Genomic DNA, 13,824 nt, shown 5'->3' with positions numbered 1-13,824 from the left:
ACCGATACCGATAGAGAAATTAGTGCCCCGTCTAATACTTTCTCTCCAAAATTACAGAATATTTAGAGTAGTTAATCAACGTAACACGACAAGGAAAATGATGGAAAAAGTGGTGGTTTCTGCTTTGGCAACTAGTGTTAGGTCACTTACGTCCTCTTTTTCTGTATTGGAAATTACGTGGATAAATTGAACTTTCTTTCAATCTCTATCAAATTATTAATCCACACATGTATACGCAATATATGATCATTAAATAAATAAAAAGTTAGATTGGTCTATAAATTCGTATCACAAATGGACTAATAATTTGTAGTGAAAACTCATTTACCCATGTGACAGCTCCAAATTTCTGAACTTTTTATTTTGAGGGATGGTACAAATCCGAGTTCCATGATCATGGAAAAATCAAATTTAACAAACACAAATTACTGTTTGAAACAAGCAAGTTACTATATATGTAGTTTGATTTCACACTAGAGAATCTACTGATAATGAATTTTTTATATATCGTGAAGCTGAAAGTGAAATTATAACTAGCTAGTTGAATTGCTTATTATGGTTGGAGGGGAGCCGATGAAAAATTCTTCGACCACACATAAAGTCACCTTTCTAAAGAACACTTGCACCGACCACATCAATCACGCATTCATAAATTTTCAACATTTATATAAATGTAGGAAAAAAACAAAATGAATTATAGAGAATACAAAATGACAGTTAACAATAAATATATCACAACATAAATTTTATGTAAGAAGGTTAGCATGATTTTTAAAAATATATTGTTGTGATTAAATGGAAAATAAAAATGTAGAATACTTGTTTCTTTAAAAGGGTCTTTGTTTTGATTACAATTTTTTTTTTTAAAGAATACCTTTAATATTAGGGAGAATTATTATAGTTTATAATATGAGAATACCTTTATTTCCCTATCACACTCCTATAAATCCTACATATAATTAGCCCATTATTTAGAGCCATCACTAAAACAAAAAATCTCTTAACAACTTCTCCACCTTCTCCCCACCACCACCACTCACCGTCGGAGAAAGAAAAAAAACAACCACCATGAAAGACTGTGAAAACCACGGCCACTCTCGCCGGAAACTAATAAGGCGAATATTTTGGTCAATAATCTTCGTCCTCTTCATCATCTTCCTAACAATCCTCCTCATTTGGGCAATTCTCCAACCATCAAAGCCACGCTTCATCCTCCAAGACGCCACCGTCTACGCCTTCAACGTCTCCGGCAATCCACCGAACCTCCTCACCTCCAACTTCCAAATCACTCTCTCTTCCCGGAACCCTAACAACAAAATCGGCATTTACTACGACCGGCTTGACGTCTACGCTACTTACCGGAGCCAACAAATCACTTTCCCAACATCAATCCCTCCCACGTATCAGGGACACAAAGATGTCGACATCTGGTCGCCGTTTGTTTACGGAACCTCCGTTCCCATCGCTCCTTTTAACGGCGTTAGTCTTGACACCGATAAAGATAACGGTGTCGTTTTGTTGATCATTCGTGCTGATGGTAGAGTGAGGTGGAAGGTTGGGACTTTTATCACCGGGAAGTATCATCTTCATGTGAAGTGTCCAGCATATATAAACTTCGGTAACAAAGCTAACGGAGTTATCGTCGGAGACAACGCCGTTAAGTATACGTTTACCACTAGTTGTAGTGTTAGTGTGTGAAACGGCGACGAAGAAAAATAAGGTAACTAAACGTCTTCGTTAAGTAATCTGTCTTAGTGATGTGAATTGTACATTTTGCTTATACGAATAGCAAATATTACAGATTCGTGATGTTGTAACGAATTTTAAGAATTTCAATATGTATACTTTTTTTTTATTATAGTTGAATTCTAAATTCTATTATAAGTTGTGATGATTTTTTCGAAGTATTTTTTTTGCTGATTTTGATGCATCTTCTGATCCTGTCAAATCGACTTTTGATGACTTTTTCTTATGTATATGGTAAAGTTTGATGGCGATGGAGATTAATTTTTAGTTGAATAGATTAGGCTCGTTAATGTTTTGTGGACGTTGTGTGATGGTGTCATTGTCCATTTGTCTCCATCTTTTTATTAAATTAAATAGAGAGATGCATTTTATATAGAGACTATTCTACAACAAATAAGACATTTCAAAAAGATAAATTTTGTGGATTGGATTATTTTTAGTCACATCTATGGATTTATAGATAAGTTCTATTTGTTGGTGTCTGGCTTAAAAAAATGTTTTTCGTGCACTTTAAAAGCCCATTCTCCTAGAGTTTTGCTACATTGAAATAAAGTTAATACATAACGTTACTTACAAGAATTTAGAATCCGTGGATATTATCGTGGATATTATCGTGGATATTCTTGGATTACCGTGAATATTCTTGGATCTTGAATTGTGAAAATCAGAATCCGGTCTAGAGACTTATTTCTCGTTTATCTGCATTTCCATTCATTTAACTTATAATGTGGTCCATGAAATTGACCAAAGAAATTAAAGGGGAATATGGTCCTTTAAAACTTATTATCTAAGTTGGGAATGAAAATAATATAAGAAACGTTAGACGAAAAAAGTCAGTCACCAATAAGACTTTGGATATCAGTCACATGATATATAGTAGTATATAAGCAACGTTCCATACTTCTATCTCAAATAAAGTTGAGAAACCTAACTTTGGATTTCCTTTGATTTTCAATAAAAATAAAGTGGTTATGAACGTGCTGTGTGTGCTGTTCACACAAAGGCACTAGAACGTCCGAGTAATGCTCAGCCAAACTCACATAATTTTCTGAAAAATGGCCTTTGCTACCTAACTTAAAAATAATTTACAACAACGGAAACTTTAGATAGTTGATCATTGATCAATAGTGCGTGCATCAGTGCATGCATATTTGGAATGAATCAATATTGATTACATATGCAGTGGATCTATCTCAAAATAATACTGATCAACTATTTGTAATATAATTCTTCATTCAAACAAATTAAGTGTTTTAAAAATGTTAATAATTATGATCTCTATCTTAGACATTTTGAGTTTATGTGTTCATGACTATATTTAGTGTAGTTCCATGAAACTAGGGTTTTAGTAGCGTCTTTATGTTCGTCTACTAACGGGCTACACTATTTTATGTTGGGCCGAATTTGGGATAAGCCTTCTACAATTTGGGATATCACTCATCACATTTTACATATTCCTACTTTCTTCCTTAGCATTGAGAAACAAACTTGAAAATAACGCCTACTTAAACCTAGTTTTATGGAGCTGCACACTAAATAAATTGTTTCTTTTTAGTAACAATAGTGGCTAGACGTTTAATTATTAAACCTTTACATTTGAAATGCTTCTCGATTGCTGAAAAAGCTCTGACCACATTCAAAACGTAACGGCACTTCTTTTTCAAAAAATTAAACCGTTGGTTAAGTATAACCGATCTTGGTTATCTATCAATAACAACAACAAAATAGCAAATAATGGTCACAATTAATTTTCCTTGACCAAATCCTTCATTCATTAACCAAATCAGACCAACAAAATCAAATATTCGCGTCGTTTTGAATTCGTTTCCTTAATTAAAAATAAAACGCGTTTCATTAAAAGCAGAATTTATCTCTTTCTCTATCTATATAATCTTCTTATTCTTCTTCACTGAGCCATTTTTATTCTTAGGCTAAACAAATTCGAATTCTGAAACCTCTGTTTTGAATTTCTCTCTGAGGCAATTCGTCGAACAACATGGGGTCCAAACAACCATACCTAAACGGCGCGTACTACGGACCATCAATTCCACCACCGCCTAAGGCTCACCGCAGCTATAACTCACCTGGATTCGGATGCTGTTGCTTCAGCTGCCTCGGAAGCTGTCTACGTTGCTGCGGTTGCTGCATCTTAAGCCTGATCTGCAACATCCTCATAGCTGTAGCCGTAATCCTCGGAGTCGCCGCTCTTATCCTCTGGCTCATCTTCCGTCCAAACGCCGTCAAATTCTACGTCGCCGACGCTAATCTGAACCGATTCAGCTTCGATCCAAACAACAACCTCCATTACAGTCTCGATCTCAATTTCACAATCCGTAACCCTAATCAACGAGTCGGAGTCTACTACGATGAGTTCTCGGTTAGTGGCTATTACGGAGATCAGAGATTCGGATCTGCGAACGTTTCGTCGTTTTATCAAGGGCATAAGAATACGACGGTGATTTTAACCAAAATTGAAGGACAGAATCTGGTGGTGCTCGGCGACGGAGCGAGAACAGATCTAAAAGATGATGAGAAATCTGGGATTTATCGGATTAATGCGAAATTGAGGCTAAGTGTTAGGTTTAAGTTTTGGTTTATAAAGTCGTGGAAGCTTAAACCAAAGATTAAGTGTGATGATCTTAAGATTCCTCTTGGTTCCTCTAATTCTACAGGAGGGTTTAAGTTTCAACCGGTGCAGTGTGACTTTGACTTATCTTAGTAAACTCCAAGTTTTATGAATTCTTTTTTCTTTTCATGTTTTTTTTCTTCTATTTATCTACATTAGATTTTGTTTCTTCGCTTGATATGGATTATGTTGATTTATTTGTTCTTACTCTATTTTTCCTATGAAAACCAATCGAAATGCACTTACTCAATTGTCAATTAGAACTAAGACCAATGACTAAAGTATACACTTCAAACGCGGGATAGAATTTGGATAACAAATTGCTTTTTGTGTGTATCGCACTAAAAGCTAATCCAAACGGCATAAAACATCTTTACTTTTGTAAGCCTTTTTCTTTGGCTTTTTAGCAACGTTTTCGAAAAAAGAAAAGCCAAAGTTCAGAAAACAAAAGTTAGTATTGCCAAACAATAGATTTTTTTCCAAGTTCTTAATATGAGTTTAAATGAACGCAAGTTTGCTGATTCAATTTCATTTGCAGACATTCATCTAAATAGTGTCAATGTATAGATGATATGTTTTTTTTTTTCGGTTCTTGTGGTTTATATCTGGTTGCTCATCCTGAGATATTACCAAAACTTAAAACTTACAACTCTAGCTAAAAACATTATCTGTCTTTCACTTTTGGTAAACTTTTTTTTTCTCAATTCTTTAAAAATAGGTCTTCTTTTTTTTTTACTTGCCATGAGGCCTGACTCATGTCCTTTAATTCTCTGTCGAGTCAATTTTTATATGTGCAGTCAATTCAGTATTGTAGTATGATGCTGTCTTCTTGGAAATTTTTCTTGAAAGGTGCATTTTTTTTTTTGGTCTCTAAGACCAACTATGTATCTCATAAAATTACAAGACCCAAAAATACCTAAACATTTAGTAATTTAATCACACTTGAAACTAAACGGAAATCAAAGTCAAGGGAACCAAAATAATTTGGTTCATTTAGTTTAGGTAACAACAAAATAAAACATAACCAAACAAAAGTTTCAATGAACCATTCCATACTTCATAGCGTCGTCATCTCCACGACTTTAACACATTACGTCCTATTCTAATGTACGTAGAACCAAACATATATACGCGTTGAACCAAGTTGTGTTGATGAATATTCAAATTGCCGGGGAAAAAATGACGACAAAGTTATATAAACCAAAAACAAGAACAAATAATTCCGACAAAACCTGTAAATAATTACGAAAATGTTCCACCTAATCTGTTAAACCATTGGAATTATGCAAAAAATGTTAACACATCTGAGAGCCTTGGAAATTGAAACAACAGTTTCTGCTGCTGACTTCATATACATCAATGACGTCATCCATATCCCGACCAGGAGATGGCGAAGGAGTAAAGTAAGGAGGTGAGTTGCACGGCGTCAAGAACGGAGTTGGATCGCCGGAATACTCCACCGGAATATCAACTTGGACTTCGAAGCCATTATCTACCTCCGCAGAGATCACATCATCATCATCATCTTCCAGTTCCAAATCCTCTTCTTCAATTGTGAAGAGAAGCCTCGACACCCGCCACTTGTCCGCCGCCGCGAATTCCTCCTCAGGCACCGCCGCAGCAACAACATCCTCCTCCATCTGTACAGAAACAATACCGGTGCATGGCTCAATACGAGAGTGGTGGTGATTCTTCTTGCAACACATCAAGAATTGGAAAAGAACCTCTTTACTTGCCGGAGACGGTAAAGATCCGGTGCGGCAACAAAAGATGTAAGAGAGCTCGGCGAAAAGGATGAGCAGAAAGAAGAGTAACACGGCGAGAAGTACGGCGCCGGAGTTGGTGAGGGCATGCATCGTTTGAGAGAGAGTGTGAAAAAATAATGACCGGGACGTAGTGTAGTTAAAGCAGGAGAGTTGACCGGCGTTTACCGGTCATCAGTTGACGGAGGAGGTTGGGTTGATGATGATTAATGATGTTGGAATTTGTTGGCAGGGGGACACATGAGCAACTTTTTTACAGGTAGCATCAGCTTTTTAAGGATCATAATTATCATATAGATGCATTAAAGAAAGAGAAATGATAGTTTTATAATTTCTGTCCTTTGGTTTTTTTACAGGTCCTTTAATATGACTAGCGTATATGGTAGAACAATGGCTTCTCTGTGCTATCAAAGAAGATCACAAAATGGTCTTGATTTTTACCATTAATATGTACAGTGTACATGCTTAGGTAAGTGATCAACTGAATATGAATTTGTAGGCGTAACACAATAAGACTTCCATTAACGGAAAAAGTTTTTTATTATAATTTTGGGGACAAAGTGAGAATCAAACAAAGGATTGTTTTAGCGTACAAGAAAAAAAACTCTGCTCACATATAACAAAGATTGTACCTTTTTGCTATCATAGTAGAGTTTCTAAATAGCTGAGAAGTACTCTTTGCTGAGTTTTGGGTCGGGTTTCATTGACTTCTCACCCGGCTTCCATCCTGCTGGGCAGACTTCATCCGGGTTTTCCTGGATGTACTGTAATGCCTGCAACATTGAAAACGTATTAAGCATACCGGAAATCGAGTGAAAGGAAAGAGCGGTTTTTGGAGTTGTGTGTATTTATTTGTATCTTTACCTGGAGGGTTCTCATTGTCTCATCAACGCTTCGGCCAATACCAAGATTGTTGATGGTGGAATGTTGGATCACTCCTTCCTTGTCGATTATGAAAAGTCCTCTCAGTGCTATTCCCTGTTCTTACACAAACAAAGTTCTTGTTTTCATTTATCCCAAACACTTCGAAAGTTTAAAGGAAGGTAGCCAAGATTTAAAGGCTAACAATTACCTGATCATGGATGAGCACTCCGAACGACTTTGAGATTGATTTAGTGACATCTGAAATAAGGGGATAGTTCAGATCACCAAGCCCTCCAGATTTCCTGTCTGTTTGGACCCATGCAAGGTGAGAGAACTACGAGGACACACAGAAATAAGAATGAATCAAAAATTTGCAAACAGATAAGAACATGGTGATGTCAACCAAGGATGAGGAACTGAGTAAAATGAGAACATAGTAAATGTATAGTGATACTTACCACACTATCGACAGAAACACCTAATACTTCGGTGTTCAACTTCTCAAATTCTGAATGCCGGTCACTGAAGGCAGTAATCTCTAAAAGACATAAGGAAAAAATGAGAAAGATTAGGACTCAAGGATGAGGGAACCTTGGATATTCAATTTTGATATACTTCTCGAGCAATGCTAACCTGTTGGGCAGACGAAAGTAAAGTCCAATGGGTAGAAAAAGAGAATCACATACTTCTTTCCAATGTAATCAGAGAGCTTAACCTGAAACCATACATTCATCAGTTACCAATTAGTTTCCAATCACAATAAGACATATACTCACTAAATAAAAAACACTAAAGACTACTCATTCAGCTTCAAAACTAAACTTAATCTCAGATTAACTAGAAGCAGCAACTGTGATTGATAACTGCTGTAAGTACCTTGATGAACTCTTGATCAAACACAGCCTCTGCCTCAAAATCAGGCGCCTTGTTTCCAACCAGTGGAAGATCATCCTATAATCACCAAATTAAAACTCGTTAACACATCAAATCTAAGGAGAAAGATCAGTCAAATTGACAATCAGATAACCATGGTACTATACCAAAACTACATAGACCTCATCCGAACATACTAATCAGTCAATGAGTATAGCTCATATGTCACTCAATTTCACTTCACCAGAGAAATTAACAACCCTAAACGAAAATGTCACTCAAATTTCTGAACTTTTCGAGTAATCTGCAGAAACACGGTCGCATAACCTATAAATCGTTAACTATTTCCCCAAAACCTATAGGGCTAACAAGTAGGAAGAGAGTGAAATCTATAACAGGCTAATGAATTCAGATTTCAATGACATCGAATAAGAAAAGTATCGACATTTAGATAAACTTACGGCCTGGGCTTTGACAGCAAAGCTCCGACGAGAAGTGGAGCTGAGGGAAGAGCGTCGAGCAAATCCGGAGCGGAGAGAAGCAGATGCGGAAGGAGAAGAAAGGGTTCGAAGGAAAGAAACAGATGGAGAGGAAAGTGAAGACTTTGCTGGAAAAACCCTAGAAGAGGGAGAAGAGATGAGAGTAGTTGAAGAAGCAACAGACGCCATTGCTGCTACACACACTTTGTGACTCTCTGAGTCTGAGCTACCAAACACTCTTATCTATCTGTCAATCACCTCTCTTTGTAGTGGAAGTATGAGGTGGAGATAAGCCTGACGACACCCAAACTCATAAAACGACGTCGCGTTACTCAAAACGAGGTCGTATTACTATTGCTGCAAATATGCGTCTTCTTCTTCTACCTTGGGTAACTCCGTCTCTCCGTTACTTTCTTCCTCCGATCGGTGGTTCAGTTCTCCAAAGTATCTAATCTACTCCTGTTGTTTCAGGTGCATTGTTGTGCTCTCTTCACTTGGTTTACTTTAAAAGGCTTCTTCACTTATTTTGCAAAGTTTTGATTTTTAGTGGTTTCTCTGTTGTCTCATTAATTCTCTCGATCTTCTCCTTTCAAGTGTTGACAGTTCTGAGAGAAGATATAAGTTGAATCGCGTGACCGGAGACATGGAGACTCAAAACAAATTGATGAATGAAACTAAAAGACATGTTAAATCCAGATTGTGCAGAGTTTCTGGGTATTGTTACATTAATCTTTTACGAAATTTTCTAATTTCTTTGACTATAGTTACACTTTTTGTTTTGTTTTTTGTATTTGTGATCAAAGTTCGATGACGGAGATGATGGAAATTCAAGCTGAGAATCCCACATTCCATGTATTGTTTATTCCGGGAAATCCAGGTTTCATTATTATGCTCAAGACTCTTATGCATGCACGTGTATATACTAGTGTGCTTCATACATTGGCTTGTAATTTTTCAGGAGTTGTGTCATTTTACAAGGACTTTTTGGAATCTTTATACGAGTTTCTTGGTGGAAATGCTTCTGTAATTGGTATGGCTGCTCTACTTTTCGAGTTTGATTTCTTTGAGTCCTTAAGATGGAAGCTGTTTATTTCTGAGTTTGAGTTTGTTCTTCTGATCTCTAATGGTGGAGTGGTTTGTTTTATTTGTGTAGCTATTGGGCAAATATCTCACACGAGCAAGGTACGTTAACTTTGGTTTCAGGTTTTACTGTGTGTAAACTTTGATGGTTCTCTTCATATAATATCTTAGTTTGATAGGCTTTCATGATACTTGATTATTTTCACTTTTAGGACTGGGAGTCTGGGAGGCTATTTTCATTTCAAGAACAAATTGATCATAAGGTAATAAAAATCATTTTTCTTCATTGCTCTTGGATTTGAAAGCCTTTAGGTTCTTGTATTGTTCATCCTGTGAAGTTAAGATCTTAATCTGTTAGTTATCATACAGATTGATTTTATCAGACAGGAGTTGGAGAGTGTGAAAGTTCCAATAATATTGGTAAGACTGTCATGTGTATAAGCCATTGACATATTGCTTCTTATGACCAAAATATATATGTCCATTAGTTGGATGGATTTCCAGATTTTCATGAAAATTTACAACTCTAAGCTTAATTGATCTTGGTAGGTTGGGCATTCTATTGGGTCTTATATATCCCTTGAGTTATTGAAGAAATTCTCGGACAAGGTATAGATGGCTTCCTCTAAGAGTAGTACTTTCTCCATCACAATTTCTTTCAGTGCTATGTGATTTTTCTTATATTATTCTCTGGAATGCTTTGCAGGTGGTATATTGCATTGGCCTATATCCATTTTTGACTTTGAACCAACAATCAACAAAGCAATCATTAATTGGCAAACTTGCAGCGTGAGCTTTTGTTCTCAATACGAATCCTCGATAGGAAAGAACCAATCAGTCTTTATTTAGAATGTTGTGAAATCGTTATCATGTTGTGCAGGTCTTCTGTTCTGTCGGCTACAGCAAGTTTTCTGATTGCATCGCTGAGACTTTTACCTATGTCAGCTGCACGGCTGCTTGTATCTAAATCCATTGGAGCTTCATGGTCTGATACTGCTGTTCAAGCTACCTGCACTCACTTGAGGCAGGTATTGATTATCTCATATTCACTGATTTTCTTGGGTTTTACACTTGAACCTAGTTGTATAAAGACTTGAAGATGGCCATTACATCTTCTTTTCTTGATACTTTAAGTTCTTATTCCCTACTAACTATTCAGACGACTTAACTTCATCTGATGCTTGCAGTATCACACCATGCGCAATGTTCTCTTCATGGCAAAGTCAGAGTTTAGAGAGGTACTCTTCTTTCAACAATGTGTTGTATAGAGTTTAGAGTCTCATTTTGAATTCAAAGTATGCAAAGTGTTTACTTGAAAGCTCTACAACATGACCAAGCTTGCCCTATAGTTGATCTCCAACTAAAGCATTCTAGGTGACGATCCACTGTTTCATTTTTGGCATATAAGCTTGCAGCAGAGCCAGATTGGGATTTCATGAGAGAAAACCAGAGCAAGCTTGCATTTTTATTTGGCATTGATGATCATTGGGGTCCACTGCAACTCTTTGAAGAGGTTACTTGGTTTCCCTTCTTCTCGCTTAATCAAAATGCATTATCCTAACGATAGAAGGAAGGTCTCTCATAGAATCTCTCCATTGTCCAGATTTCAAAGCAAGCTCCGCATACTTCCTTATCTATCGAGAGGGAAGGTCACACGCACGGATTCTGCTGCACGGTGGCTGGCTCGGCATGGGTTGCGCAGCACGTAGCCACTCTAATCAAGAACCGGTTTTCACAGCTCCAGTAAAGTACATTCCCCTGTCTCTTCCTTCCAACAAAATAAGTGTCAACCATCAAAATGTTTGTTTTAAACAGATTAGTTTAATAGTAATTGTCAGAGAGATGGTTTATGTAAAAAATGTTTGGTTATCTAGTTACAAAGAAATTTTAGGAGAGTGCAAGTTGGTCAATCGCAAATCATCTTGCAACCACAAAAGTTGTATGAATTCGTATATAAAATCCAATAAATCGCGATTAGTAAGATTTTAATTCTTGGTCCCATTTACGTAAACTATAAACCGAAATTTCTAGATTTTTCCCGGGAAGAAAAAGAACTATATAATGGATAGTGACTCTTAATAAACAGAAAATGAGGCTTTGAAGAATGAGATTTTTGCTTAAATATGAAGGTTGCAACAGAAAGGTGACATTTAGTGAATGATAAAGAAGATAATAATAAAGAAAAGAAGAAGATATAACTCAACAAGAAAGGTAAATTGTAGTACCATTTTCTTTGTTTATTTTTGACAAAAATAAATAAATTATTGAAGGTGGAATTAAATTCGTATTTATCATTTTACGTAACGCTCATAATTCTCAACTGCCTCAATTACTATTGCATTTATATTTGATTTAAATGAAAACATTACTTTTAAATAGTATATTGAAACCTATCTGAACTACCTCCTCTTCAATTTTAACCAACTTTCACCCCTAGCAATAGCATTCTCAAAAAAAAAAAATAGATTTTCTGAATTTATCATTTATATTTTTCAGTGTTCTTTTTTTCTTTGCCACACAAACAACTCCAATTTTTTTACTGTCATTGACTAATAATGCAATTTTCAGGAAACAAAAATATTGTTAGTGATCAGGAACTAGTTTTTGGTATTATTTGTGAAGGGTAAATCATCATTGCGCAACAAAATAGAAAAATCTATAAATTTGGTTCCCCAAGGACAATAACCAAAAAAAAACATTCAAACAGGGGTTTAGGTCTGAGTTATGATGGGGAGTCAAATATTGGTACCCAAACCATTTGAGTAATCAACTGCAAACTCAAAGACTTCTATTTAGTAGGACCACAGAGACTAAAAATTTAATCTGGATCCTAGTCCAAAATTATTCCTTTGCTCCTGGGACAACCAAAACACTTTACAACATTTCTTGCTAGATATTAAGATTATTTGATTATCACCTCTTGGCGTTTATCTCTAACCATTTGTAACTTAACCTAACTTTTCGTTTACTTTTTTCACTTTTAATACACTATAAGCCTTTGTGATTGCTTAGGAAATGAAAACAAAGTAATCAAGAAACAGAGGAAGTTGCTCTATCACATCTCCAAGGAACAAAGGTTGAGAAAAAAAAAAGTGCCAATTTTTATTACTCTTCTACAATTCTCTTACGAGTCTTACATAATCCGAAAAACTCTTAGATATGTTCGAGAAACCGAGGATGAGAAACATCTCCACTTGCATGAGGAGTCACTGATTAAGATTTTCTAGTGAAAGAAACTTGTTTGGGGTAAGATGGTTACCGGAAAATTCACCGGAAAGGCTGAACTGTAATAACTTCATAGTAAAAACAAAAAGTAAATATGTAAAAAAAACAACAACACATGTTTCGTCATACTAAGCATCACCAGTTATAACAAAAATAATCATTCTTCCATTTTAAGCAAAGTTAGTGCTAGTCGCGCTACACTTCGAGTCTGGTCTAAAAGTGGAGCGTGATTAGCACTACTCTAAAGACAAAACAACTAAAGAGATAAATAAAAGGAGAAACCAGAAAAATACGGTTGGATTAGTTTAGATTTCGGTTTGACTTTTGAGATCCCTCGATTACATACAACAACAAAAAAAACGCGGTTGGATCATTAATAAATTCAGTTCCACCAGGTCTTCTTCTTGCGTCTGGTATTGGCAGCGGTAGCGGTTGTAGCGGCAAAAGCGTTTTCTTGGAGGAAATCAAGAAGAACGGTGCTTTTGCATTTAGGACATTTAGGGTCATCATCAGAAAGCATAACGTACATAAGGCAACGAGGGCAACCCACAAGAACCATTGAGGTTATTGTCTCGTTCTCCTCCTGGTTAGTTTCAGATGAAACGCATGAGCTTGGTGAAGTCGTGTTGGATCGGTTTGGTGATCGAACAAGACTCATCTGGCTGGCTTGAGAAGGAGGCGGCGAAAGATTCAGCCTCAGCTCGAGCTTAGGGCCGTTCTTGTTCCTCCGACTCATCTCTCTCTCTCTCTTTCTCTCTATGTGGGATTGAGAAAGAGGTTTTGGTTTTATTGAGAAAGTCGTCTTCTTGTTGGTTATGCTTATGCCATTTTATAAAACAAACATAAAGTTGGTTAGAGGGAGAGAGAGAGATATATTCATTAAGGCCTAATTTAATTATGATAGGTGAAAATATATAAATAATACTCCAACGATAATAGCTAGAGAGACTAGCTAGTCTTTAACTGCGAACAATTATAGTAACTTTTTACTTTTGAACATCGCAAATACTACTAAGATTCAAATAATAAAATTCGAATGAAAGCAAACCATATGGTAAAAAAGAAAAAAAATCTCAAGTCCGAGAAATTATTTTTAATATCCTCGACAAATTTTAACTGAAAGTAACAGTACTTTTAAGTCTTTAATTGCTCTGTTAGTCTGTTGACA

General features: G+C 36.2%; 6 protein-coding genes across 15 annotated transcripts; 3 read left to right on the top strand and 3 right to left on the bottom strand.

The window, feature by feature from the left end:
- Positions 1–785: 785 nt before the first annotated feature.
- On the top strand, positions 786–2,134 carry NHL1 (NDR1/HIN1-like 1). Its single transcript, NM_111998.3, has one exon. The coding sequence runs from the start codon at positions 1,069–1,071 to the stop codon at positions 1,696–1,698; it is 630 nt and encodes a 209-aa protein (NP_566396.1). The 5' UTR covers positions 786–1,068; the 3' UTR covers positions 1,699–2,134.
- Positions 2,135–3,449: 1,315 nt separating this feature from the next.
- NHL2 (NDR1/HIN1-like 2) lies at positions 3,450–4,776 on the top strand. Its single transcript, NM_111997.3, has one exon. The coding sequence runs from the start codon at positions 3,743–3,745 to the stop codon at positions 4,463–4,465; it is 723 nt and encodes a 240-aa protein (NP_566395.1). The 5' UTR covers positions 3,450–3,742; the 3' UTR covers positions 4,466–4,776.
- Positions 4,777–5,466: 690 nt separating this feature from the next.
- Positions 5,467–6,447, bottom strand: AT3G11640 (uncharacterized protein). 2 transcript variants are annotated; one of them, NM_001337947.1, is made up of 2 exons: positions 6,097–6,359; positions 5,531–6,012 (listed from the first exon to the last, which is right to left on the bottom strand). In NM_001337947.1, exons 1-2 carry the CDS (start codon positions 6,226–6,228, stop codon positions 5,668–5,670), a joined length of 477 nt encoding a protein of 158 aa, NP_001326756.1. In that variant the 5' UTR covers positions 6,229–6,359; the 3' UTR covers positions 5,531–5,667. The 2 variants fall into 2 exon arrangements, with proteins under 2 accessions (NP_187770.1, NP_001326756.1); NM_111996.3 differs by having other exon boundaries at positions 5,467–6,447.
- Positions 6,448–6,569: 122 nt separating this feature from the next.
- On the bottom strand, positions 6,570–8,693 carry AT3G11630 (Thioredoxin superfamily protein). The gene is made up of 7 exons (NM_111995.3): positions 8,334–8,693; positions 7,876–7,950; positions 7,633–7,714; positions 7,458–7,537; positions 7,208–7,333; positions 7,000–7,113; positions 6,570–6,908 (listed from the first exon to the last, which is right to left on the bottom strand). The coding sequence occupies exons 1-7, from the start codon at positions 8,538–8,540 to the stop codon at positions 6,792–6,794; spliced, it is 801 nt and encodes a 266-aa protein (NP_187769.1). The 5' UTR covers positions 8,541–8,693; the 3' UTR covers positions 6,570–6,791.
- On the top strand, positions 8,522–11,410 carry AT3G11620 (alpha/beta-Hydrolases superfamily protein). 9 transcript variants are annotated; one of them, NM_180229.4, is made up of 13 exons: positions 8,522–8,822; positions 8,955–9,065; positions 9,155–9,228; positions 9,310–9,381; positions 9,505–9,533; positions 9,644–9,694; positions 9,801–9,851; positions 9,981–10,040; positions 10,138–10,220; positions 10,312–10,459; positions 10,619–10,669; positions 10,840–10,944; positions 11,035–11,410. In NM_180229.4, the coding sequence occupies exons 2-13, from the start codon at positions 8,995–8,997 to the stop codon at positions 11,176–11,178; spliced, it is 939 nt and encodes a 312-aa protein (NP_850560.1). In that variant the 5' UTR covers positions 8,522–8,822; positions 8,955–8,994; the 3' UTR covers positions 11,179–11,410. The 9 variants fall into 9 exon arrangements, with proteins under 9 accessions (NP_850560.1, NP_001327054.1, NP_001327051.1 ...); NM_001337945.1 differs by having other exon boundaries at positions 8,634–8,822; positions 8,946–9,065; NM_001337942.1 differs by having other exon boundaries at positions 10,840–11,410.
- Positions 11,411–12,425: 1,015 nt separating this feature from the next.
- Positions 12,426–13,524, bottom strand: AT3G11600 (E3 ubiquitin-protein ligase). Its single transcript, NM_111993.3, has one exon. It carries the CDS (start codon positions 13,390–13,392, stop codon positions 13,039–13,041), a length of 354 nt encoding a protein of 117 aa, NP_566393.1. The 5' UTR covers positions 13,393–13,524; the 3' UTR covers positions 12,426–13,038.
- Between the last annotated feature and the right edge of the window lie 300 nt (positions 13,525–13,824).

Source organism: Arabidopsis thaliana, chromosome 3 (genome assembly GCF_000001735.4).
Source record: "Arabidopsis thaliana chromosome 3, partial sequence".
NCBI lineage: Eukaryota > Viridiplantae > Streptophyta > Magnoliopsida > Brassicales > Brassicaceae > Arabidopsis > Arabidopsis thaliana.
The sequence above is the reverse complement of the archived record's forward strand: the minus strand, read 5'-3'. Positions and strand labels throughout refer to the sequence as shown.